The following is a 26,965-nucleotide window of genomic DNA, read 5'->3' on the forward strand; positions in this document are numbered from 1 at the left end:
CGTATTGATTGTGAATCTCAGTTAAAGGTGCACTGAAGAGTATTCTGAACACGTCTTTTTGCCGCGGGAACTCGATCCACACGTTCCTAGCATTCTTAGAAACAGTGACTTATTGGCCTGTGTGGCCGATTTCCGCAATTAAAACGAATTAACGTCCGGATCGCGCCTTTTTTTTTAATTCTGCCTCGTACGGTGGGCGGAGTCGACCAACGCGTGGAGCGCCTTTCACCCAGTCCCGTGGAGGCTTTGCTTTCGCTTTATTTTGTTTTTTATGTTTCCATGAATAAATAGTTTCATTCGCAGATAATACAAGCGCAAAATAAGCCCGAACAAATAAAAATACGCGCGGACTATTTGCTACTACGGACTACTACGTATTACTCCGGCGATGGCAGAGCGGCAAGCCGCCACGGGACTGGGTGAAAGGCGCTCCACGCGTTGGTCGACGCCGCCCACCGTACGAGGCAGAATTAAAAAAAAAAGGCGGGAGCCGGACGTTAATTCGATTTAATTTGGGAAATCGGCCACACAGGGCAGTAAATCGCAGTTTCCAAGAAAGCTCGGAACTTGTAGATCGAGTTCCCGCGGCAAAAAGACAAGTTCAGATTCATCTTCAGTGCACCTTTAAGGGTATGTCCCTGCCCTCGGTGTGACATAGACTGAGGTCATCTATAAGTATCTTAGGGTCTTGATGATAAAGAAGTTGATGGTATTTATATAGACGATGATGGTAACTCTTCGCCGACTCATTCGGGCGGCGAACAACTGGCTTCACCCTTTTTGTGAGCGCTTTATAGGGCTTCGCTGTTATTTTAAAGCGGTCATAAAGAATATTAAAGTTTGAACTGGTTAGAGGGCCATTACAGAGATTGGTGGCCAAGCCCGAGCTGTGGAGGTCATATCTTGCGAGGCAATGAAAACCTCTGGAAAATCTAAGGTGGGGGGCGCTATGAGGGATTTCTCCGCATCCCCAGGTGGCGAAGGGCAAGGAGGAGTAACGGGGGGCAAAGTGGCAAGTGGAATGCGAGCCGAAACTGAAGGGCGAACACCGAGACGACGGCGTCGTTCCCTTTCTGCCTATAATTAATTTGTGTTTGTATTTTGCGCCTTTTCGCAACCCGCGTATGGCGTCAATAGATCTGATCTGGTGAAGTGCTGCTATAGCAGTGTTATGATAGCGCTGTCCTGGGGGCAGATCTAGTTCTAAGTCGATAATTATGTTTACTTCGGCATCGGTCCATCTTGCATACGAAGCAGCATGGCACCTAGGCGGCACAAGCCCATCTTCATTGTCAACCGTATCGTTGACCTCTGTAGACACAGGCGCCGTGCTAGTCACCCGCCCGCCATCACCATTACTACGGTAAGCCACCCCTCGCGCAGGACAGGAATTGGAACGGTGCCTCCCCAAAGCGGAGCTCTTTTCAGACACCTCCGAGGTGTCCTTTTCAGGGCGACCCGTGGCAAGTGAAGAGGCAGCGACCACATCAGCCTGCATCTCCGGACTTTCCGGAATACCATAAAAGGAACTTTCGAGGGAGTTTTCAGAGAGTTGTGACGAACCGACAGCCTGCCCCGAACCGTTCTGCGCATGTGATCGAGGAGGCGATGACCCCCTGCCCCCCTGAGACTCCGGCAAAAAAAAAAGCGTTGGAAGACGGACTGCTACGTACTCCTTAAAGCAACCGAGAGGAGACGGGGCACTATCCTGAATTTCAGGCGATGCACCGGATAAGAGATCACCCGGTGAGACTGCATACGGAAATGCCATGGCGCCATCCCTAGTAGAGGGAGATGCAGCAGGTTTTATTTACTTGTGTGAAGCCGGGGAAATTTTTCCCAAAGCACAGCTGTAAGCTGGTTGCTGCATTGGCAGTACTGGTAGGGGATCTATGTTTGGAACCACAGGACTGCTGGTGACTGAAACCGGATCTCGTATGCCTTCAGGCCATGAGAATGACCTGGAATGTAGAAGTGGAGCCTCAATAGAGGCGGCAGTAACCTCGGCGGATAACCCCACGAAACAGCAGACAGATCAGAACCAGAATATATTTTTTGAACATCATGGCGATGTTGGGTGCACCGGCAAAAAGCCAGTGGCAAGGCTTGACGACGCCGGCGCACCCTACAGAAGCTTGGCAGTGATACACTTGTTCACGTTAACAAAACAAACGAAAGAAACAATACGAAGGCACTTTCAGAGAAAAAAAAAACGTACAAACACACAAGACATAACAGTTGTTGGCATTATTTATCTATACATTTATAAGGATTTCTTATTTAATAAATGTGGGAGAGTGAAGTTCAGCATTTGATACCCGTAATTTGTGCGGGTCTTAGGTACAAACCAATTCAAAACTGTTCGAGCAGAGTATGTAGACGCTTTGTATTTCAGTCCAGACAGCTGTAACATAAAGCAATTGTTTTTAACAACACTTGTTTCATACCGTCTTAAGAGCAACGTTTCATACGTAGAGATCGGTCTCCGTGCCCGGAAATTCCTGCTTGCCAATGCCGTCAAGACATGGAGCGGACTCAGATATCTCAGGGGGCGCCAAAGGAGCAGTCGGTGACTTCCCATTGTCAAGCGAGCTGCCGGAGGAAGACAGCAGCCGGTCGCAAAACTCCCGTGTTGTATCCTTAGAATGACGAGAGGTGACGCGGCGCGATGGGCGGGTGGGCAGCACCAGGCCTGTTAGGACTTCCTGTGCGATGCGCACGTAGCGCCAGATACCCAGCTGCGGTGCAATGCTGTCATGGGACCGGCCAGGCAGATACCGACTAAGTGTTATTGGACCGACAGGTCTTCGTAATGTTACCTGAAGTTTAACGAACTGCTGTAGATCTTCACCAGACGATGCGAAGGAATGAGATTTGTGTGGTGGAGAGATACCCCCAGTATTGCCTGAAGGGCAGTAGTCCAGTCCCGCCGTTCCACCATGCCGAGCGCCAGCCAGAGAGCGACTGGAGGGCAGCCCCTCAAGTGCGGAGGGAGGGGGATCACTTATTTTACACCTGGCGTAGTGCGAAGATACAGACCTTAAAAGGTCATATGTGGCTCAAAAACACCTCCTACATATCCATCGCACCGGCATATGATGCACCTCCATGTAATGATCTTGTAGGCGCTGGCGACTTGAATCTATATGCCGGCAGGGAATACACTTAACCGCGGACGGTGGGTAAAGTAGGGTGATTTCTCCCGGTTTTTGCAAGGGCGGCAAGGGACCCCTCCCAGACTCCCTACCGTGGGTGCGGCTCGAGACCGGGGAGGGCCCGGCGACCTCGTCTATAGTAGAGACGCCTTGAGGTGCCGACCAGGTCTCTGTGGGCAAAGGACCAGGTGGCTCACCTTGGCCTGAAACATTACTAGCGATGTTGGCCTCAGAAACTTGCGGGACGGCCTCATTTAAAGACAGTGCCGAGCGCTTGGCCCACTGGGTATGGTGCGAGACGGTCTTAGATGCCTGTGGATTGCTTTTGGTGCAATGTTCGCATTTCCAAACCACGTAGAGGTCGTGTGCCGAGAGGTAATGTTTTGACAAAGATGAATAAGTAGGACCCTCATAGCTGCACACATGACAGGTATGGGGCTTGCTCGGATAGATTAGTTGTAGGGCGTTACTTGCCATAGAGCATGTATGAGGAATTCCACCAAGGAGAACCCCCCCCCCCCCCCCAAGAACAACCACCACCAACAGGGGTGCAGAAAAAGAGAAAAAAAAGGAAGCTGTAACCAGGAGGTAATGGTAATGTTCCAAAGACCGAAGGCAGCCGGTAATTGAAGAAAAGGAAAATGGTGAATGAAATACCCATGAGAAGATTGGATGCCATGCCCGATTGCGAGCACATACCAATATGGGCAAAGGCAAGCGACCGGGAAGCTATGTAGATTCAAGATAATGTATTGCATGTCAGAAGTCGCAAGACTGCTGGAGAAGGAGAAAAAAAAGGAAAGGTTCGTGCGGGGAATCGAACCCCTACCAGGATAGTGCGCGGGAGTCAGTAATAGCTCAACCTGTAAACCCGACACACGCAAAGACCGTTCGAAAGGTCACAGCGCAGCTGCAACTGGAGGAAATGTAATGACATGACACACGAAAATGTCCGCGATGCTCGGATTGAGTACCAGGAAGCCATACCGACTAGAAGAAAAATGTATGAACACAAGCCCTTCGGAGGGGGACAATGTAAGCTGTTGGGGGGTGCGGGCTACTGTATCAATACCTACATGTTTACTCGCGAAGCTAAGCGAAGCACAGCCTATTTGTTTACACGCGAAGCTAAAAAAAGCACACAACGCCACAGTCTGTAATGTATAGTCAAAGAAACCCTGTAAAGAAAACCAAAATTACAAAAATATTATAGGCACTTACAAGATGCAGTACGCTCTGGCAGCCGATCCGTCGAGGTGTCCGTGAAAAGAAGCTTTAGAAGTGAAGCGGGGTAAAGAGAAGTGAAGGGAAGGTTTACACAAAAATAAAAAAGGAAATAAAAAAAGACTTAAAAAAACGAAAAGAAAGGCACCACTGCCAAGGAAGCACCAGTGCGGAAAATGCACTGTAACGTATAGTCCACATAATTGTCCGGAAGTCCATAGCAAGTCCATCGCCGTTCCGGGTGCGACAGGAGACTAATAGATGCTCCTGTCATACATAAGCAACTTGAGGTTGACGCAATTGCACCGACTGACCGGCTGTGCACATGTGAACGCTGGACGACTTGAGCAGGCCGATTCCGCTAGGGCAGGATTCCCGAAGCATAGCAGGGAGTCCCAGGGAATCCGGTAGCGACTCCACGGCAGAGAATACGGACGACGCATCGCGGCGACTTGTCTCGGTGGCGGCGGTTCGAGGGGGGGTGTCCACGGCAGGGAATCCGAGCGACGCCTAGTCGGCCATGTGCTCGGGGCTGGCCATTAAGCTACGGGGCTGGCTGCAGACACACAGGCCAGCAATCGGCATCCTCCCGACCGTTGGGCGCCAGACGAAATGAGCCACCGCTCGCCTTCACTTGGTCGTTTTGTACCTCTGCGAGGACTGAGGAGAAGACTGTTTTTCCCCCTCTCCCCCCTCCCCAGACAACAACCGCCAGCAGCATCACGCCCCCAACATGTGTGCATAACGCAACAGAATGATTGGGAAGAAATTATGAGGGGAAGGGGAAGCGTGAAAGAATGCGGTGGATATGATAGAAATGTGGTGAGAGAAGAAAAAGAAATTAAAAAAGAAAATGGTAAAAAAGGAAAGGAAACAAAAAAGGTATCCGTGCGCGGACTCGAACCCCTGTCAGAATAGTGGGCGGGCATCAGGAATAGCTCGGCACCCCAACACGTGTGCAGGACGCTGATATAAAAAAAACGAAAAAGAAAGAGAAAGAAAGAAAGAAAAAAAAATGTTGGTGCGGGGGGAATCAATCCCCTGCCAAGATAGTGGGCGGGCTTCAGACATAGCTCAAGGCCCCGACACGTGTGCATGACGCAGCGAAATGATTGTGAAGGTAACGAAGGGGCAGGGGAAGGGTGAAAGAAAGCAGTGGATGTGACAGAAGTATGGTGAACCATGGATTTGCGGCACGAATTGCGCGCAGACAGGTTATTTGCTAAGGCCGCCGAAACGCGGGAGTTTGAAACTGATGACCGCCACGAGCCAGTCATCGTGAAAAATAAGTGCAAACTCTTGAACACGCGCCCCTGCGCGCTCCTGTCACGCATGTAAACACTGGGACGGGGCAATTAGAGGCCGATCCATGACCCCTCGCGATCCGCACGACAATGGAACGAAACAAGGTGCAACCCGGGCGTCCATTGACGCGCGGAGCGCGCGGGATGCCCCAAAAAATGAGAGGAGCATAATAAAGGGGGAAAAAAACAAAATTTAGATTTGGGCAGACCGGCTGCAAGTGAATGATGTATGGAGCCTAAGAGCAATGAGAATACAGCCCGTGCGGTCTGAGATCGTAGCAGACGGCCCACGAGGCAAATCAAGTAAAGGGCATTTGAGTGCGAGCCAAACTGAATGCAAACACAGCACGTGCCGCATGAAGGGAATGAAATACGTGCGGTGCCATTGTGCACGTGCAGCGCAAGCAATAATGCACCGTACAGCAACCCGAAAGCCCCATAACGGCCTAATTATCCAACCAGGAGGGGCCGCATGCGCACAAAAACAACGGATAGCGGGAATATTGACTTGGGAATCTCAGCCGCCCAATTAACCATCTTATGCCCCCTACTGCTCTTGCACTCACTTGGAATTTACCAAGGACGGTATATAAAACTTGCTGGAGTGGAAGCCAGTGGATGTGACAGGTTATTTGCTAAGGCCTTGGCCATACGCGCCTATGGGCAAGGGCGAAGCCGCGCCGAACAGGCGGCGGCCATCTTACCAGAGGCAAAAAGCAACGCATTGCGCAGCCGCGCCTGGCCGCGCTTCTGCCTTTTCGCGCTGCTGATGAAGTTGCGCTCATTCAGAAAGCACTTAAAACAAGTGTTTCTGGTTGTAAGTGCTTATTTTCCATCAACCAGCAGCAAACTGCCGTGATGAAGCCAGTTTAACTGCAGAAGTATTAAGGAGACAGGCATAGCGCAGCCTGCAGAGGCAAAAAGCAGTGGAGCGCAGCCGTGCCTCTACTTTTTCGCGCTACTCATGAAGTTGCTAGCATTCAGAAATCAACGAAAACGTGTGGCTCTAGCTGTAAACGTTTATTTTTCATCAACTAGCCGCCAACTGGCTTGAAGAAGGCAGTTTAACTGCGTAAATATTAAGGAGAAAAGCATCGCGCAGCCGCGCTTTTTCGCGTTTACAAAGCAACGCAAACGAGTAGTTCCAGTTGTAAACGTCTATTTTTCGTCAACCAGCGGCAAACTGGCATGTAGAAGGCAGATTTCCAGCTTAGGTATTGAGGAGAAAAGTTTAGCGCTGCCTCGGTCGTGCTTTTCCGCGCTGCGGATGAAGTTGCTTGCATTTGCGGAGCAACGAATACGAGTGATTCTAGTTATAAACGTTTCGTTTCCATCAACTATCAGCCAATTGGCATGTAAAAGCCAGTTTAAGTGCACGCATTTTATGGAGAAAAGCTCGTGCCTTTTCGCTTTGCTGATGCAGCTGCTCGCATTTCAAAAGGAATGCACATGTGCGGTTCTAGTTTTAGACGTTTATTTTCCATCAACCAGCAGCCAACAGATTGTCAGAAGACAGCTCAACTACGCAGATATTAAGGAAAAAATCTTACTCGCAGTCAAACAGATCATGAAAAATACCCTACTGGTGATTGAAAATAATCACCCTCGACAAAAGGGGTCTCACTTTGTTTTTGATTAGTTTACGGTTTCGTTCTTTTGTCATGTGATGTATTCTCACCTTCACATATTCTTCAGCGATTTTTTTGCACAAACTATAAATATGGTTGTCAAGTGGGTCAAGGTCAAGGATGTGGTGCTCCAGTTTCTTAAACCACTTTTTCTCTGTGGAGGTTCCCAGGACTTCAAGGATGAGGTGTTTCGATCTTGTCGTCACCATTTTAACAGTATCATATTCTGCCTGTAGCCGTGGAAGCCCCTTTTCAACTGCTTCACAAAGACTAACAACGTCTTGTTCCGGTGAAATAAGTCCACCTCGGCTCTTTTGCCTAATTAAAGGTGGCAGCTCATCCGAATGCAGGGCTGCGATGCACTGTTCACATGTTATCGTTGAACAAACTTTCCGAACAACAAAACCCGCAATGTACGTCACTACAGCACCGACAAAAGCTGACAGGCTTTCTGGGCAGTCAATGCGATGAGTATAGTCATGGTCGTCGGCCTGCAGGATTGATGACATGAGCATATCAGTAAGCATGCTGCTTTCATCTACCAAAGCTCCTGTAGTTGTTGCCTTTAGAATGGAGACGATGTCTTTGGAGCAGTCTCCAGAGCTTGATGAAGCCACTTCTGTCTGGCTCCGCAGCTCCGCATCTTTTGGAAGCCTGTCGGTAATTCCAGGACTATTAATCGTTGCACGCACACACAATTTATCAGTTAATTGGCAGCCATCGGCAACGCAAGTGTAGTGGCTCAATCGAACGTGTTTTCGTTTACATACAGGTGAAATGTGAGGCCGAAACCCTTCTTTAGCCTGTTTGCACATCCGTAGGCAACGCAGGAGGCAACCATAACCAAATCGATGGTGTTTACATGCCCATCACGTCAACTTGCACTGCAAAACAACTCCGGAAAACAAGCGGCGCGATCCGGCGCCAAGCGCGCCTTTTGCCTCTGGTAAGATGGCGGCAGGCGGCTTCGGTCGGAGCGCGCCGCCTCCACTCCAGCAAATTCTGTGTATCCTCCTTGGAATTTACACTGTGCAGCAACTGCGCAGCTCCGTCTTCTTGAAGTTGTTTCCCCGCGGTGTCCTTGTTTCTAGCTACTTTTACTGACAACGTAGGGCGCCTGCGCCGCAGCGGCACTGAGCGTAACATACGGCAATAAGATGCAGCTCTCCAGACTCCCTTCTTTTCGGCCTCGGGAACTCGACGTGTGCAGACTATTCGGCGCGGTGCTCCGCTCTCCGTTAGCGGGGTGTGGCCTCGTGCGAACATTTCCGTTAGTTCCTCCAGTCCAATTTCAGAGTTTCTCCCCTGTCCTAGAGTAGGCGAAGATTCGCTCGTAACCTTGCTAGTGAGTCGGACGACCGCGATTCCTTAGCGTATTTTATTCCTAGTCGGTGTTATTGTTTCGCCAGCAATGAAAGCCTTTATATGGTTTTGCTTTATTGGGAGTTAACGCACCAAAGCAACTCAGGCTATGAGGGACGCCGTAGTGTAGGGCTCCGGAAATTTCGACCACCTGGGGTTCTTTAACGTGCACTGACATCGCTCGCTTCGCAGAAGGAGCCTTTTCGATGGCTCAGTGCAATTAGTTGGCGGGACGCGGCGCTAGGTAGGTGGAGTAACTGGAGTGACTCTATAGGATCGGCTGCTTAGGCCGTTCTCTGAAGCTGCATGCGATCGCTCACGGTTTTGTCAGTTTATCCGTGTCCCATGGTAGGTCTCCACCATGCAAGTATTCTCCTCCCTGTAGCCTTGGAGCAGGTGCCAATAATAGGCGGCATCGGAGAGCAGGAAAAGAGTGTAGAATAGTTCCTGGATCGGTTGGGTGAGCAGTATCTGGCTGACATTGAAAATAACAGAGGCGACATAATCTCTTTATCGATCATTGCACGCACGAGGGAGCTGTGCCGTCCGTGCAGCAAGAGCATGATAGGGCGGAGGGAAAGGGGTCTTCCATCTCCTCGCTCGGGCGCGCTAGGAAACTGCGAGCGTGCAGGCTTCAGGCCTCCTCCGACAAGGAGAAGCCTGGCTGTCCGCCATCTAAACGGGCGGCTGGACCTTTTTGGAGGACGCTGTCCATGCCCGGCGCGTGGAGGACCCTGCCGGAGTGCCGGTAAACGGGGCTTGGGCAGGCGCTGCATTGCGGTGCGATGCACCGCCGCTGCGCACCACATCCACGAAATTTGTCTGGCCGTGAATGAGATTGTAGTGTTGGCAAGTGAAAATCACCGTCACACCTCTTAAGAAATTTTTTTTCCTTCGATATGGTCATCTCTTTATCGGTCGGCCGCTATGATGAAGACATGGAGCACTCTCGTGTTTTTTTTTTCGCTGTTTGCGCATTGCGGTGATTCCTCACACTTCTCAGGAGGCTATTCTTTTAATGCCCATTTTGGGAACATTTAGTGCGCGCGGCAGCTCTGGAAGCCTTGTACGCATTTCAAACGCCGACGGGGTAGGGAAAGTAAGCGCGGACGCGTATTTTTTTTTCATAACGAATGAGTGATTTTCAATCGGGGCATGGTTGAGAGTGATAATAGCGCGTTACAATAGTACATCTCGTCAACTTTACCTCAAGTTCATAAGAAGGAACCACGCTAAAAAAACCAACTAAAATTGTCATTTATAGAATGTTATATTGAAAACATGAGGGGTCACTTAACTCCACCCTAACGGTATACCGCAATAGGGTGAATGGGTTATTGCCTATATGTGCGGAATTGGTCATTCTGTGCTTTACATCCTTAGATTCCTGGGATTTCTCATTCCACTTCTGGCAGAATGGTGCAGCGGTTAAGCGATGCTCCATTCCCCTGTGATGAAAGATGCTGCACCGGTGAGGCTTGTAAGACCAAGGGTGTCTTTACCGAGCAACCCCTCGAGACCAATCATTAATTTAACTGCCACCTTCTACGGTGGGCAGGTTATGATTCGTCACAAGGTCACACAACCTAGCTGGCCCGCGTGCTGCCTAGTTTTCTTCATTGAGGATTTTTCGTGAATTTTCGAAGACGACGAATGACGATTTTTGACGAATGGCCATTGACGACAACGCCGGCTTTTGTGCAACACAGGGCCTTAACGCTGTCGTATTTAAATTTTGCGCTTCAGTTAACGACAGAAAAATTGCGCAATGTTGAAACCAGGCGAACTGAAAAAAACTGCTTAGCTGGTACAGAGGACTGCCATCAACACCACATATTTGAATTTTATCGGAGCATGTTCTCTTTTCTAATCTTGATCTTTTTTTTTAACTGAAACGCCCAGTATACGTCACCAGTGAGTCAATACGATGTAAATACCCTCAGCACAATGTCCGCGGTCCCGGCGGGTCTCCCCTACATCTTTCTGATTGCAAAACCAGTATGAAGATGAAAGCATAATTTCAGCAAGGCTACTTACTCCTTTTCCCCCTCTAAACACTCCTGTTTCAGCAATAGGCCACCTGTGTCTTAGCCAGCTATCCATGGAGTCGTGCTACACAAGCAATATAGGCAAAACGATATCGAGCTTTTCAGTGCAATTGTGGACTAACTAAATCCACGTTTGTTATTTTCCTTTTTGTCGCAAAAACGTCCTCAATCCTCGCTGTTTTTCGTCGTCTCATTATTATTTTACCTTTCGTTCTTCGTTGTATTAATCCCTCGTCTTTTTTCTCTAGTTTAATGCGTTTGTCGAGTTTCACATGGGCATTCACGGCTTAATTTTCAAGCACCGCTCCCTAGTGCGCATACGCCACATGCCTTAAGGCGTCAAGAACATCGTGTGAAAGAAGAAGAAAGCCCAGAAACGCGAGCGCCTTCGGGGCTCTCATCATCATCATCTCTCAGTACGTACGCACAAGTGTCTCCATATTTAGTACATAACTGCCTTTTCTTCAGGCCTGCTGTGGCGCCCGACGCACCTCTCCACGTGAGTGCACTGATCCAGTGGTGTTTCTTCTTGTGGCACTAAACCGACGACGCTTTTGTTTGCCCTCAGAACGGCTGTTGCTTAATATATGCTTCAATTTCCAACTGGTTCCGGCATCATTCTCACTGTTTTTCTTTTTCCTCCTCTTCCTCGTGCATCAAGGCGATTCCGGCGCCCACCGCGTGCTGTGCGTTACTTCCTTCGCACAATGGAAACATCGAGCCCTGCGCAATCCACCCACATCGAAGACGAGCCACCTGAACCTCCCGTCGTCGCCAGTCCCAGAAGGGAAGGCGTGCTCGACGTGAGTACACTGCATGCGAAATCGTCTGTAAACATTTTACCTGCATGATATCAGTGACTTAGCGTATGTAATGTGCATGCGCGATTCAGAAGAATTTCGCAGGTTGAGTTCACTACTGGCACTAATTATTCGGTACGTAGCTAGATAACTCATCTTGTACCGGTGAAAGCTCTTTCCATAAGCATCTGCCGTAACAGCTTTATTACAAGTAAACAGCTCGTGCCACTCTGAGTCATATTGTTTCAGTGAAGTAATTTCCCGATAGATCATACGCTTCTTCTAAATTGTTGCCAGCTTGCCCCTCTTCTTTGCAGACATCTAAGCTAAAATCTTTTGGTCCCTCGCAAATGCACCTTCTGTGCTCTATGTACATCTCAGCTCTGCTACCTGTGCAAAATTTGAGAGTTGCTCGACATTGTAGCTGAAGGATAATTTTTTTAGAAAGGCAATCTTTCATTCTGGTTCCTCCAAAGCAGTTTTATCAAAGGAAGCAAATTCCTTAAGTGAGTGGTCCTCATTTGAGATCCCTGGTTTTTAATCTAGATTCCAAGGGTTTGTCTTTCTCAACCTGGCAGCTTCACTCACTGCACACGGGTCCAACTTGATGCTAACAGCAAAGAAACTTCCGTCTCAAGAGACGTAGACAGTACTGACGGCGCGACGTTTGCTGGGGAAATTTTCACTCGCGTATGCCCACTCATGATAGCTTTCTTGGGCTTTGGGCACCGTAATATTACCGCCTGTTTTTTCTACTACCTAACAATGGTCATACGTTTCGAGCGCGGTACCGTGTTCACTGCAATATTCGATGCCAGTGCAGGCGTCCTAGCGCGGGGCGCCCGAGCGGTTTGCTTTTCTATCAAGCACTGTTTTCAGAAGCATTTGTATTGTGTACAATACTTCATGAATTATTTTTTATGCCTTCTTCCTTGCGAGAACTGTGGGAATTTTCAGTATGCCCACGGGTATAAGCAGCACGCGCTAAATTCTCTCGGGGGAGGAGTCGAAGAAGAGGCAGGCTGATTCGTTGCAGTTCTGGCAAGGTCCAACGGGCCGCATCCCTGCGTCTCAGCTTTGCTTATCCAACCGAACTCTGTTTCCCCGTAAGGTTTAGGCGCGTTGTGTTCGATCTGATGTGACTGTAGACATGAGTAGTGATGGTTAGTGGAAAACTGGCAATGTAATCGTTTGCTTGAAAGACAAATAGAATGTTGAAAGCCACATGCCGCCGGTGGGATGGTACTGGTTTCGTGTGGTTGTCAGAAATGGGGAGCGGCATGCGTTGTACTTTTCACGTCCTTGCGTGCAAGTGTGATGCCCTACGAAAGGAATGAAGGGCCCGCCCTGCTCTGCTCCCCTGCTGCCCCTCTACTCCCAGTGCCGGTGCCTGTTCTTCACTGTGTGCCTCAGCTGCTCCGTTGCCGTCTTTTCCGTCGTCGTCGTCTACTTCTATTTCTTTCCCGTGGAAGAAGAAAAGGGTACTCGAGTATGCGGTGACGTCACAGCCTATGGCGAGAGCTACCTCAAAGGTGAGACGCAAATGTGCTGCAATAGCGCCAGTGAACAGAATAGTGCCGGAGGCGCTGCCATTTGTTTCGTACGCGCTTATTGTTGCACCTCATGCATTGTTCCGTCTCTGCACACATTTTTCTTGACTAAGTTAGGAACGAAAATTTCAGTAGCGGCTGGATATCCAACAAGGAGGAAGAGTTATCTAAATTATACAAAGTTATTAAGGCTAATCGGCAGTAACGAGCCTCCTTAAGCCACAGCCACCCTGACATCCTCAACTGATTTCCTGAGCACAATACGTAATTGACGGATTCGCCGCTCGCAGCGCTGGTAGCTGCCAAAGGAGGATGTGCATACAATGCCAATGCTGGGGTTAACGCAGCATCAGCAAAATTTCAGCTCTTTGCTCTGCGCACACCGCACTCCTCGTACGATGCTTCGTCGACCCCAGTGCTTACATAGCCATCAGGGATGTGGTTACTGGCACTCGCCAAAGAAAAGCTGCCTGTTGTCATTGTGTGCTTAATGACAATCCCCAGTCGCAATCAGGTTTATCAGGGTGTCTGAGGATAGTCTCGCAACTTAAGAGAAACTGCAGCGGAAAACATCAAGGTAACATAACGTGTACCTGGCATTGCACACCCGACGAAAAAACTTAACTGACGAGTTCCTTAATTCCTGATCCGAATTTTCAGCATAGCTTGATTTTGCGATGTACTAAGCAATGAAATTTGTACGACCCTTAAGCTACCCTTGAGTGTACGATGCGAAGCATATGCTCTTTGCCGCACAATGCCTGTGAACTATGGCACAGAACGAAAGTTCCGCATTGATGCAGAGATGCGTGCTGCATTCCTTCCCGGTTGCAGCGTCCTCTATTGCATTTGGTGCACCCTTCGAGAACGCGTTGCAACGTGCCTGTGTCATTAATAATAAGCCGCGTAGAATAAGCCGCGTAAAAATGATTCGGGTCCCGGCACACGAGGTAAATGCGGGAAACGAGAAGGCTAACCGATATGACCGAGCTCTAACAAACCGGGAGGGATCGGGGAGTGTCTCGCAGTCCCGTATCAACGAAACTTTCACTTACCGAGAAATGACCAATCAGCTCCGTGTGGCGCGGAAACTTTACCCTGCATCTCACCCGGACCTTACCAGACAACAGGCCAGAAACCTACGTAGAGCCTAAACTAGGGGCAGTCATGACCCCCATTCTTCTGTCTAAAATTACTACACAGCCCATCATCCTAACTGCTTACATTGCGGTACCATAGCATAGCAACAGACTAACACATCCTATGGTACTGTAAGGAAAATCCACCTCCAAAAGGCCTTTTACTGGCTACCTCCCGGGAGGCCTGCCTTAGGCTCCTTGAGGGAGCCTGACAAGAACACGGAAGCCAAGCTTGCGGACTGGGTGAGAAAGGTCGCCCTCCGTTAGGGGCCATTCATCCCACCCCATTGATCTTTTAGATCAATAAAGTTTCTCTAAGCCAATCCAGGCCAATGATGACGTCATGGTCCAACAAGGTTGATTGAGGTGGAAGTATGCGAGAATGACGTATGAATCTCATTCATATCAATTCTATTAAACCAAATAGCTAACGCTAGTTACTTCAACGTCTTCCAGACGGTGGCGGCCTTTTTTTTCACTGATGGAAAGGTTCCTTTGGCTTGATGCGTTTCGAAAGTGCATGTATTTTGGAGCGCTGTAGCCAATTTAGTCGAGCTACAGCGCCGAGAATAATCGCGTTTTCGAAAGCACAAAAACTGAAAAGGCTCTTACTAACGATCGCCTAAAAATCTATGCTTACAACTAGGCATCTCACTGTACTACTTAAAAAGTTAATTATTAAAAATAGTTATCCAGCTTACTGCTTAAAACAATTAACTCATTTTCTGATTTCCGCCAAGGCTGGTATTACTGTGCTGAAAAAGCCATATTTTTACATCGAAAACCAATTTTTGAAAATCATGGGAACCTTCGCTGAAACGCCTTTTACATGCCCACCGAACGGTGGGCAGGTTGTGTGCCACCCGGTGGGCAGGTCAACAGCCTGCCACAATACCGGCTTGAGACAGGCAGGCAAAGAAACAGACAAATATACAAACTGTAACGGCAAAGACGGACATTCTGTGTAGCGGTGGCATTGCCATCGCTGCGCGTGCTGTGGGCTCGCATTGGCTGAGCACGGACTGTTGCCGCACTGCTCCTGAGGTCTTAGTGCCTTCAATAAACCTCTGTCTTTCAAAACAAACAAACATACGACTGCTAACTCCATCCAATGCCCACTGTAGGGGCTAGCGCACTAACATATTGATAGCGCTACGGTTTTCGCGTGTAAAAAACTTTCGCGTTGTTCTCTGCGGATTTTTTACTCTGGAAGTCGGTTTTGCTCTCTGAAAAAAAAAAAAAAACACTTCATTTAAAATGGCTGTGAAGACGATTGCGCGCCTGGCAGTTGCTTAGAACTACTGTAGCGAATCATTTTGAAGCGCAGAAGAAACGGCTGGAAGATGACGTAGGAGGTGATTTAGGCCACGTAGCGAGAGAAGCTACCAGTCAGAACACAAAGCACGAGATTCTGCGGCAATGGCCGCGTGGACGAAGGCGTTGAGAAACGAAGCTGCTCGACGCTAGCTCTGCTTCGAAACTCTCTTGGCCCTGAGGTCTGGTGGGAGAGTTTTTTTTTTCTGCCGGAACCATACCAGCAATAAATTTCGCGAAGTTTAGGACAGATTTCGCTTTGTTGCTTTACGGTCAGTGTTGGCCAGAATTCGCCTTGAGAGGGTGCTTAAAACAGCCCTCGCTCAAAAATTCTGCCACTTTGACATCTAGTGAGTTAAAGGTTTCTAAAATTTCAGCACACACTGATCTATATCATTTTGCGAAAACTAGGTTCGGCTTGATTTCTTCTCTGTTACAGGTTTCTTCTATGGTTACATAAATCTGAAATGGATTGGGAATGAACTACGAAAAGGACGAATTCCTTCTTTAATCTTTCTTGCGCAAAAACATGAGCATAAAATCATTCTGTCTGTGCTTGCCATGCGTAGCATGGGGCTCAACGTCCCGCAGTTGCATGCGAGGCTATGAGAAACGCCTTTTTTGAGGGCCTCGGATTAATTTCCACTACTTTAACTCTTTAACTTCCTCTCAAATCTGCGAGCATACGGGCATCTTAGTGCGTTAGCACACAGGCCCATGTTAACAGAAAAAGAATTTGTTCTTCTGCTCTTCCGATTAACCTCGGAAGGTCATGTGACCTTGGTGGCAGGTGCGCCACATGTTTTGTTCTGCTCACAAGGCAACTGACGCCTAAACTCCGCCGACGCCGGATTTTCTGCAGAACAATAGCCGTGACTGATAATCATGCGTACAACGACTGTAATAAACATTGTGTCATGTATCTACTGTCCTTCATCTGCGCCATGAAAACACACACAACACGCTGAACACAGTTGATATGCGTCTTAATAACATATAAATATCAAAAATAACAAAGCATAACCATGATAAACAAAAGCAAAGCAAAGATAAACAATGCAAAACAAAGGCCGCAACTTGCTAGACCACCTAATTCGCATTTGTTCCAATTACGCAAATCGATCGTCATTTTTTGTTTTTTTGCCACTATCGAAACGCGGCCGCCATGGCTGCGCCACCATCACCACCACCACTGCGTGTCGCACTTCATGCGAGCGCGCGTTGAATACATTTGACACGTTCATTCTCATCCGGATCCTAGGTCACTTCCATCGCTGAACCGAGGTGAATTTCTTTGACCTTCAATGTAGGATCGTCAGCGCCGTGGTTCTCAATCTCTTGATGCATAGTGGCGAATAGCGCGTCGTGTGACTCGGACCACGAAATCTGGGGGTGCATTTAGATGCACGTAAAGCAAGCCACACTAACCGGGAAGAAATCTTTTGATGGTTTGCGAGTACTGGGGCGCTATGCTGGAAGGCCCGAGTTTGCTGAAACTCGGAATCTTCCCGAGCTCTGGCGACGCCCTCAGATGAGTGGACTAATGGTAGCAAGACAAAATCCCACCCTCGTCACGCCTCCAGCTTCATTGGGTTATCTGGATATATTCCGTGCTTTATCATCACACCGGCGCCACCTCATGGGCTTCTTGGGCGGTCTACAAAGAACGGGTCACGTGAGCCAACCGCCGGTGCACTTTTCATTTTTCTGTCGCTCCACCAAGTGCATTGCGTGTGCAATTCGACAAACGAGGCTTGTTAAATTTTATAATGCACTTGTACACCTTTATAAGCATTTTATAGTCTGCAAGATTTGGATTTAAAGCGCTTTAGAGTGATTCATGCATTATTAAATTTTACTTTGAACCGCGAGCGAACGCTCCCAACGCTACATCATGTGCAACGCTTGTGAAGGCTACGGAAGCAGCCCGCAAAAAAAAAAAAAATAAAGAGAGGTGTATCCCTCCGCGCTGTTTTGTGGCCGTGTGGTCTAACGCGTCGCTCCGGAGGGTCGACAGGCAATGGGAGTGCGTGGGTTCAAATCCCGCATGGTTGAACTTTTTTTTCGCATATTTTTTTTTAATCGCAAGTTGAATTTCGCGTGACTTGAATGAGAAAACTCGTTTTGTTCAGAATCGCTTGAATATTACTCCGTGTTCTGAAATGAACAGCATGCATCTGTTCATTTGATGCATACCGCATACACCATACACCATGCATACACCACCTCGATATGGCCTATTTTCCCGTGTTAAGTGTTAAATTTTGAACATAGTATTGATTCCCACAGTGACAGAAAATAGTACTGCCTCAAGAGTCAGCTTGGCTAGATTTCCCTGCTCTCCAAGAAGAGCAGATGCTGCTCAGACACGATTTTCATGCAGCCAGGTACAAAGAGTTCCAAGCTGTGGGAGCGTCAAGTAAGAATGCAGAAGAAATTGTACAACGCTAGGAAAAAATATTTCGAAAGAGCAAACAATAAATGAGACAGGACAATAAACAATGATGACCCCGCAGTGTTTGCGAGAAATGGTTTATTCTGGAAACAGCCAGTGGCATGGATCACAGTGCATACAAATTAAAGGACACGTGCAGTAGATGTACACCAACACACAATCTGTCAAGTGCTCCTAAACTGAAAAAAAAAATGTGGACCCATCGAACAACACTATTTGATCCAACGAAAACCTGACCAATGTACTAGCAAAGACGTGACTCGAAACAAATTCACACTCAACTGAGCAAGAGCCAGCTTGAAATCATTCACACCTCCGAAAAATTAACGACAAAACATACAGTACTGGCTCCCTCAACACTGGCACTGCATAACATGTCAAAACGACCAGAGCTTGACAGTAATGCAAGACAACACCAAACCAGGAATCCCTTTTCAGGACATGAAGATCAGACACCCATACATACTACTCCCAACCCTCGCACACAAAATGAGGCCAATGCCTAGAGGTTTGTGAATGTTCGAACTTTTTGGACAGCATAATTGAATAAATTTCTGTTCAGTTAGTAGAACGAATCAAACAGTATATGTTCAAAATTATTTTCAGTGAATCCAATTTGCTCTCAAATTTTCAGATACTTTCCGAATAATTGACACAACGCTTCATTAAGATCCACCGCATTTTTCTGCAATTAATCTTCCAAAAACTGCACACATTGACGACGTGTACCAGTATACGTATTCTAATTGGGAAAGTACTATTTGCACTCCCTTTCAAATTCTACTTCTATACACACTATTAACACGACCACCTCACCACCTACACTACAAGTTACTGGCCAATACAATTTGATGCAATGAATTGCAATGATGCAATTATTTGATGGAAATGTTACAATTTCCTCGGTAGACTGATCAACACACACACCCACATGCACACATATTTCGCATTTCCACCCACACACGCACAAAGGTGATCACAGCATGTCGATGAGTCCTCTCTCTTTCTTCGGTAGCATACGTGTTACACATCAATTCGAAGTCAGACAACTTCCTCGATGCCCTTCAAATCTTCGTCACTGGAATCGGTGCTCGACTCATCAGAGGAGGAGTTGCACGAATCAGAAATGCTGAAGACAGCTGGTTCAATTTCAGCGTCAACAATCATATCGCGTTGCCATGCTTCAACCTCAACTTGCTCAACACGAACACAACAGTTTTGCCAGTTTTCCTGGCTTATAGACGCCAGTGCTTCCGGCAGGAGCTTTTCCACTTCAGCCAAAGTGAAACATTTATTGCGACTTGCGATTATGAATATTGCATAAGAATGCAATCTGCCAAGTGACACAAACGCTACCGTTTAAAAACCCAATAAAATGCATGCATGAAATAGCTGGCAAAATCCATGCACCTATTACGTGCGCAAACATGAGGTAAAACAAAAAATAATCTACACTGTGTGTAAAACTGCCCAGTTACTGATAAACGGAAGCGGTTTTTAGGTTTAATGCCCAAAGTAACTCAAGCGATGAGGCTTGCCATGGTGAAGGGCTGCCAATAACTTCAACCATATGGGGTTCCTTAACATGCACTGACACTGCACAGTACACGGACCACTATCACCAATAAATGGGAGAACATTCCATTAACCGTGACATGCATGAAAGCAAAAACAGAGCATTCTTACAACCATTGTGTTCAATACACAATGTGCCTTCCTCGTGAAATAGTAGGCCTTCACCACGTCAGGGCTGGACTTCGAAGGGGCCTTTACGCCAATGTAGGTCCCGTCGACGCATCCCACGACGTCTGTGATGCCGCGGCGCAGAAGGAAACGCTCCTTAACATACGCACGCTCGGCCGCAGTCGTGGGGAAAGCGAGCCACCGCTTCTGCACAGCCGCGTCGATAAGCACTTCGGAGACGTCCCTCACACAGCGTCTCACAGTGCTTTGGTGGCGTCCAATAAAGCGGTCTGCACCGACGCTCCCCTGGAAGCTCCTGGTCGCGAACAACCGGAGGGCGCAGAGGACTTGCTCTTCGACCGAAAGCGAATGAGGGCCGGTACACACTCTCCGCAGGCGTGGGTCGTCGCCTAACTTTTTACACAACCATCGTACCGATGTATCGGAGAGGCGAAAATGTCACAGGAATTCGTCGTCGGCCAAGGCAGTAAACGGGTCCAGCCGGCCGTACTGACATTTGCCGTCAGAGGAAGCGATGACCCAGGCTGCTGCTGCTGCCGCCATGACAGTCCCGAGATGAATTCGGGGCACATCACCGTTCACGAGTTTAGCTCCGAGTTCACCTGACAATCAAAACCATTGTTCACGCCCCCGGCGTGCCGTACATAAATTATAGGCGTACGCGCTATGGGTGAGCCACTCCCAACATCCCTGCGGGCTACAGGTATGCTGCGCGGCTGCGCGGCTGTGCTGATTGCTGACAGACATCGACGATGTTGACCATCGAAATATAACAGGCAAAACGGACGTCACCGCTGATTAATCTAAGCACCTCTGCGAAGGACACGCAACGTGGCGACAGCCGCCGATTTCTTCGCTCGCATACCAAGATTGCACAACACTATAGCCTGTTGCAACCACGTAAAACACAGCACAACGCTGACGGCGCGTCACACCTGCTTGCAAGGCGTCAAACACGGACCACGACGACGAAACGGTGTGCTTGGAGCACGTCCTACTCCAACAACATGGCACCACAGGTGTTTGGCTTGGCCGTGCTTTCATCGGTGATAAAGCTCAGCATCAATGTGTCAAACACATCCGGGATTGACAAACGGTCGCTGCTCTAGACCCAGTGCAATAAAGAGTTTTTAATTTCCAGCACGCAAGCACTGCGTACTTCACAACCGTAACGCCTTTCTCTGTTATAAGTCCGATTCCATTATTACAAACAGGATCCCTCATCTGCCCGAACGATATTATTGCGATGTCACTGCGGTATACAACGGCGATCGACGTTAGTGACAAAACCAGTCCGCAAAACCTTGAAGTGCGCGACGTAAACAAATACTACGCAGATACGCGCGCCACCACCTTCACAGCTTTTAGTCAGCGTCTGATGACATAGGATGAGTTGTGTCGCTGGGTAGCACGCTCTTTGCATCCGCAGCGCACTAAAGAGGCGTCACACACAACAGGCATACATAATGAATCACTGAATACAGCCAAACAACAATTTTTTTTTCTCACACCGCATTACAGCCGCTCGCACGGCCAATTTCTACCGCTGAGATTCGCCAAGAGCGTACTAAAAGCAATGGTTGGCCATAGCGGGGTGCAGCAGCGGCCGTAGCAGCGAAGAACTCCACCTGAGGTCACTGCAGAGAGCAGCAGTGACGCGGAGGGTGCAGTGCAGTTCAGTTTTTGCGGTTGTGCATTATGCAAGCCAGAAGATGCATGACTGTTATATTTTGATATACGACACAATAAAATATATTATCGCAATGGCCGAAAAATAAGACAGATTCAGCGTGTAGTAGTTTCCCAGTCTTTCCAGTCGAAGGCAGCGCTACCGGCGGCGTGTCAGCGCAGGAGCTCTCGTTTTCGGCACGGTGGGCTGCCGCTCTAGTTCGTATGCAAGCCACGCTGCAAGCAATGGTCTCACTATCGCCACTAGCGGCAGAAAGTGTCAAATCTTTGTTAATTTCCTAAAGCTATGCTTTTCAACAACGCTTCATTGGATTCAGATTTTAAAATAAATTTGTAAATGAACAAAACGTTCGTAATATTATCTGTTGCCTTTTAACGTATTCGAGAGAAGAGAATGGATTAATACAAGAGTGCACCTAGTGCGCACTGTTCGTCTTCGGAAATGGAGAGACAGATAGAGCCTGAAAGAGAAGACACGCCTTTGACGCGCCCGAAAAGGCGTGTCAAACAGCTAGCGGCGAGTGTGCAGATAGATAGCAGAGAAGTCACGATTTCGCGATTGCTGACGTGGCGCTGATAACTTCAGGTAGCGCTGCGGCCTGGTATTGCGCAGTGTATTGAGTTTGAAGTGTGAAACAAGCACGCAGGGTGCGCTTGTATCGCCTTTACGTGGCTTTATCTCTACATTTTATTGTCCGCTGCCTGCGCACGTTCCGCGCTATCTTCGTTCACTGACTGCCGTCATCGCAAACTCGGATGAAACTCGGGCGAGCGCCAAACTCGGGCCTTCCGGCATAGCGCCCCTGGTAACCATCATGTTTCTCACATTCGCAGCGAAGTTCGAGACCTGTCTGGGCGCATCCATCTGTGAACTGGAGCCCCTGTGCGAAGCGCAGGCTACAGTTACCTGCAATTCGAGAGTACCATGGTTCGGGGGCAGATGCGAGTGCTGCGATTGGTGCCTCCTGCGGACAATGGGTGCGTTTATCCGCCCACTATAGACCCTTATGCGAGCGGAATTTCCTTCCATGCGCGCCGAATTTGTCGCAACGACATGCTATGTTCATGGAGTGTACTAATGAGTGGACTATGTCAATATCAGAGTTTAAAGGACCCCTGTGCAACTAGAGGTTTTGGACTTTTCGGTTTTTGTTTTTTGAAAATTCGCTGGATGAAAATTCGCTGGATTTTCCGTATTTTTTCCGAAGCTCCGATTTTTTCGGCGAATGTCATTTTCCACAAATGAAATAGCATCATTCCACGCTAAACGTACCAGACTTTGCGCTTGACGGTCCCTGATTTCTTCCAGGAATTTTTGGCTCTGTATTCCACTGCCGAACGCAATTGCTCTCGCCATTTTTGGAAAAAGAGTTTTCGGGTAATCTGCCAGCCCTTTAATTTTTCGAACGAATGCAGAACCAGGCACCAATAAAGACTGCACAAAATTTGTCAACAAATTCTACGCTGAAACTTTTTTTGAACAGTATAAAATAATTTCACTTTGGTATCAGCCAAGATAAACTGCCAGCAAGAAAGTTTGCCGTAATTTTTAGGTCTTTAATTTAGCCCAAGCGAAGTACTGCATTTACGAATTCTTTCTGGAAACGTACGCAGAATTAGTGCGAAGTATAAAATTCTTAGGCGGCTGTGTAAGACATGCACTACTTAGCAAAATATTTGAACTCGAATAGAATAAAACAGGTTAATGAAAACAGTAACTTCGGCCTGAATACGCGGCAAACCTAACTTTTCGTAATTTTTGAATTTTTCACACACTCATTTTGTTTTATTCCATTTGTAACACTTTCACCTAGCAGTAAATATTTCGTGCAGCCTACGAAGCGTTTTATAGTGCTTACGAGTGTCGCGTATGTTTTTGAAAATAGTAGTAATGATTCATTTTGGGCTGAACTAAAGAATAAAATAATTATAAATATTGCTTGCTGGAAGCTTATTGATGGCTGATTACAAAGTTGAATGCTTTCCATTGCTCCGGCAAATTTTAAGGGTAGAAAGAAAAAACTAAATGTTTCAAATTTTTTGCTGTGACCTAGATAGGCACTGGTCTAGAAAATTAAAAGGGCTGCCACAAGGTGAAAATTTTTTCCCAAGAATAGTCAGGGAAATTACATTCGACAGTTCCAGAAAGAAGCATCAGTTTTAGAGAAGAAATACGCGACGGTCGAGAGCAAACTCGGTTGAATTTGGGGTGGAATGAACCAATACTGTCTATTTTTGTTTTTTATTATGGCAGTCTTCTGTTATCAAAATTCGTTGTCTTTCTTGGCGTTTACGTCATTACGAACAATTTTTTCCCAGAAATTATTGCACAGTTGTTACTACATGAACGTTTGCTAATACAAGGCATTGCTATCGTCATTAGAAGCAAATGCCAATTAAATGCATCGACCGACAAATAGCGAATGTGGAAGTTTACTTCTAACAACTCGGTAGAGGTATTAACATTAGGTTGTCGCTCTGGGTTGAGCGAGAGGGTGGAGCATTACGTGGGCAATGTGTTAATGGCAGCGATGGAAGAGCGGCTCAATTGTCGCAGTAGTCAAAAGATACTTTTACAGGACGCCTACGCATGGTTTCTTGATAGTGCCCTGCATGCACTTGATAAACCGACATCACAGGCTAATGTTTAATGGCTGGCTTCTTGGTTTTGCCTACCGACTAACTGCTATAAGCGAGTGTTGATAGGAAAAAAACTGTGCTTAGCTAGCAGGCGGATACGAGGTGTTGTTTCCCGGTCAAGAGAGGTGTGTAAGAAAGATGACAAAAGCCTCAAATTCCACAACTGTGCATCCTAATAGACGGTATCACCGTTTATGCACGCCCGCGCCTTCCCTACACAGCTCATTTTTAGCTTTGACTGAGTGTAGAGCGATCGATGGCTGCTAAAGTAGCTATTAATTCATTGCGAGTCATTCAGTCTGAAAGAGACGAAAGAGGAAAGTAGAGGACACAGAGGAATGCTGACTCGCAACAAATTCTGGAGCGCCAGCACTAGAGCCCTCCATCCCAACCCGTCCACCGGACTCTGATCAAATTGACGATCATGGCAGATGGCAGTTCAATTAATGATTAGTCTCAAAGCATTGCTCGGGAAGAGCAACCTGGGACCTGAGTGATAGAAGCGCCAACGGTGGCAGCACCTGCTATCGCAAGGTCATGGCGCTTCACTTAAGCGCTGGAATACTGTGCCAGGAGTGGTACGAGGACTCCCAACGATCTACGCGTGTAATATAGAGAATAACCTACTCCGTAGATATGGGCCTTCAGCCATTAACGCTATAGCATCAAACCCTTACTTTGGAGCTGAAGTGTAACCCGGAGTTTTAGTGCGCTAGAACTGAGGCCGCCACTCAGTGATTTCGCCAATATTTGTCTGAAGTTAAACTAAGCACAACTAGGCCTAACGCACTTAAATGTCATTTGGCCTAACCAAGTGAAATGTTTGCCCCTTTCGATTGTGAATATATACATTTAGTGCATCCGAGTCAACTCACATTAAAGAACCCAGTGGTTTCCCACAAGGCCCTTCCAAGACGGCATTTATCTTTAACAAATAGCCTGCTACGCACTGAATCCCTGTTAAACAGAAGGTTTACCTCCATTTGGACCCTTAGCCATAATCATGAATTATAAAGAATAATAAAACCTTTTATAAACGAGAAATGAAGACGGCTGGATTAGATATTTTGACTGCAACATGCGTTACAGGACTGCGTTACAGGAAGGGCGAGGAAGACAAGACTACTGGTTGCATTAAAGGAGAGCGTTTAAATTGCACCAATTACCACAAACACCGAAGTAATATACCTGATAACATGAAAAGTAGCCTTGAAGAGGGAAAAATAACTGGTCTAGGATTCCTTGTAAAAAAATATAGAGCACAAAAATTGATACAGCCGCCTTAATTTACTAGGTTTGGTGGCATGTCGCCACTGCCCCACTTCTGTCTGTCTGTCTGTCTGTCTGTCTGTCTGTCTGTCTGTCTGTCTGTCTGTCTGCCTGTCTGTCTGCCTGTCTGCCTGCCTGCCTGCCTGCCTGTCTGTCTGTCTGTCTGTCTGTCTGTCTGTCTGTCTGTCTGTCTGTCTGTCTGTCTGTCTGTCTGTCTGTCTGTCTGTCTGTCTGTCTGTCTGTCTGTCTGTCTGTCTGTCTGTCTGTCTGTCTGTCTGTCTGTCTGTCTGTCTGTCTGTCTGTCTGTCGGTCTCTCCGTCTGTCCGTCTGTCCGTCCGTCCGTCCGTCCGTCCGTCCGTCCGTCCATTTGTCTATTTCTAGGCTGGGCATGGAATTACTTCGAATTGTGCCTGAAATGACAATCTCCCGTTTATGTCTCCGTCCTTGAGTTTGTTGTTGCTTTCCTATGGCAATGAATTCGGTTGCGCCGTGCTGATCCTCCGCTTCGTTCGCTTTCTCTCGCAGCTTGTGTAGACAAAGACCATGACCGAGCAACCTTCCAGTACTGCCAGCTCATCTGCAAGCACATGTGACCTCACCGGAAGCGCGCGGCCTCAGTGAACGCAGATTGGTGGCCCGACTGCCGAGTTCCTCTGCGGTGAATCTATGTGTAGCATGTATCATGCTTGACGCAAGCGTGTGGAAGTAGTGGAGACTTCGTTCGGCGTGCGTCACGAAATCAGATTCTGCTCAATTTCTCCTGAAAGTAAAGTGTTTGCGACCTTTGTATCAACGAATAAACGCAATATACGCGCCCAGTAGACTGTAATTCTTGGTTCCACAGCAGCGTCTGTGGCTCGGCCTTAGTTCTATTTAAAACATCTCTTCCATATACTCTTCTGCAACGAGATTCGTTTAAATTTTTTCTTATGGACCGAAAAATGTGGCACCCTCTTTCCTGGCTCCGTAAGTGCAACATATGTGGACCAAGTTGATACTACTGGAATAGCCTATACAGTTATCTATACAGTTATGTAGAACCAGGTTCCAGTTGCTCTATAATTCGTTCGACATGATGCCGGGTAACTGCTCTCGAAAGCAAAAGAGGTGCGCATACTGACGAGAGATCTTTCTTTCGCCACCGGGCACGTGACCATTGGCCGTGTGACATGTGGGAGGCAGTGGCCTGAAGCTCGGTTGAATTTCAAACCTCTATTTTCCTCCGAGCTTTCGATTTGTGACGACGTACTGGCATGAGCAAAATGAGATGCTACACGCTTTCTGCGCGAAAGTTATTACTCGCTAAGTCCGAGAATGCCTGTTCCATATCATATGCCAAAAGGAAATCTGGCTTGAAAAAAAAACTTCTTCCCACGCATAGTGATAATTACAGAAGGAATAGAATGGAGCTGCATGCCGGAAATTCCATTGAACGAAAGTTTTTTGTGCCAGACGTGGGAAAATTGGTAGGGTTCCAACATATCCAAGCCGAGTGGATGTAGGAAAGCATATGGGCATGTGTTTAGTCTGGTTGGCTGATGGTATTGCTTTGTTGGGCCATCGGCACGTCTCGCAACAATACTAGGCTCAGGTTAAGCTCTGTTCGAGACTAAGGTGCTCTCGCGCTGCAGATGGAAGTTGATAAAAACGACGATCGCGCATCGTCACAGTCAAGCACTTGACA

The 26,965-nt window shown here is 47.7% G+C and overlaps 2 protein-coding genes across 2 annotated transcripts; one reads left to right on the forward strand and one right to left on the reverse strand.

Moving 5' to 3' along the window:
• Window positions 1-7,262: 7,262 nt before the first annotated feature.
• On the reverse strand, window positions 7,263-8,152 carry LOC149356221 (uncharacterized). The gene is made up of 2 exons (XM_089576281.1): window positions 8,082-8,152; window positions 7,263-7,965 (listed from the first exon to the last, which is right to left on the reverse strand). Exons 1-2 carry the CDS (start codon window positions 8,150-8,152, stop codon window positions 7,263-7,265), a joined length of 774 nt encoding a protein of 257 aa, XP_089432407.1.
• A 3,276-nt stretch (window positions 8,153-11,428) lies between these two features.
• On the forward strand, window positions 11,429-25,874 carry LOC149356222 (uncharacterized). Its single transcript, XM_089577759.1, has 4 exons — window positions 11,429-11,524; window positions 12,903-13,053; window positions 22,207-22,350; window positions 25,807-25,874. Exons 1-4 carry the CDS (start codon window positions 11,429-11,431, stop codon window positions 25,872-25,874), a joined length of 459 nt encoding a protein of 152 aa, XP_089433885.1.
• Window positions 25,875-26,965: the final 1,091 nt, after the last annotated feature.

The sequence above is a fragment of the Amblyomma mixtum genome, chromosome 3 (assembly GCF_055824585.1).
Source record: "Amblyomma mixtum isolate Tamu chromosome 3, ASM5582458v1, whole genome shotgun sequence".
Classification (NCBI taxonomy): Eukaryota; Metazoa; Arthropoda; class Arachnida; order Ixodida; family Ixodidae; genus Amblyomma; species Amblyomma mixtum.

Excerpts from the sequence above, each read along its gene's own strand:
- LOC149356221 (XM_089576281.1), bottom strand. The coding sequence starts at position 8,152 with ATGGTTGCCTCCTGCGTTGCCTACGGATGTGCAAACAGGCTAAAGAAG. Across the intron at positions 7,966-8,081 it reads TTCGGCCTCACATTTCACCT|GCTTCCAAAAGATGCGGAGC; the intron begins GTATGTAAACGA and ends AATTACCGACAG.
- LOC149356222 (XM_089577759.1), top strand. The coding sequence starts at position 11,429 with ATGGAAACATCGAGCCCTGCGCAATCCACCCACATCGAAGACGAGCCA. Across the intron at positions 11,525-12,902 it reads GAAGGGAAGGCGTGCTCGAC|TGCCGGTGCCTGTTCTTCAC; the intron begins GTGAGTACACTG and ends CTCTACTCCCAG. Across the intron at positions 22,351-25,806 it reads GTGCCTCCTGCGGACAATGG|CTTGTGTAGACAAAGACCAT; the intron begins GTGCGTTTATCC and ends TTTCTCTCGCAG.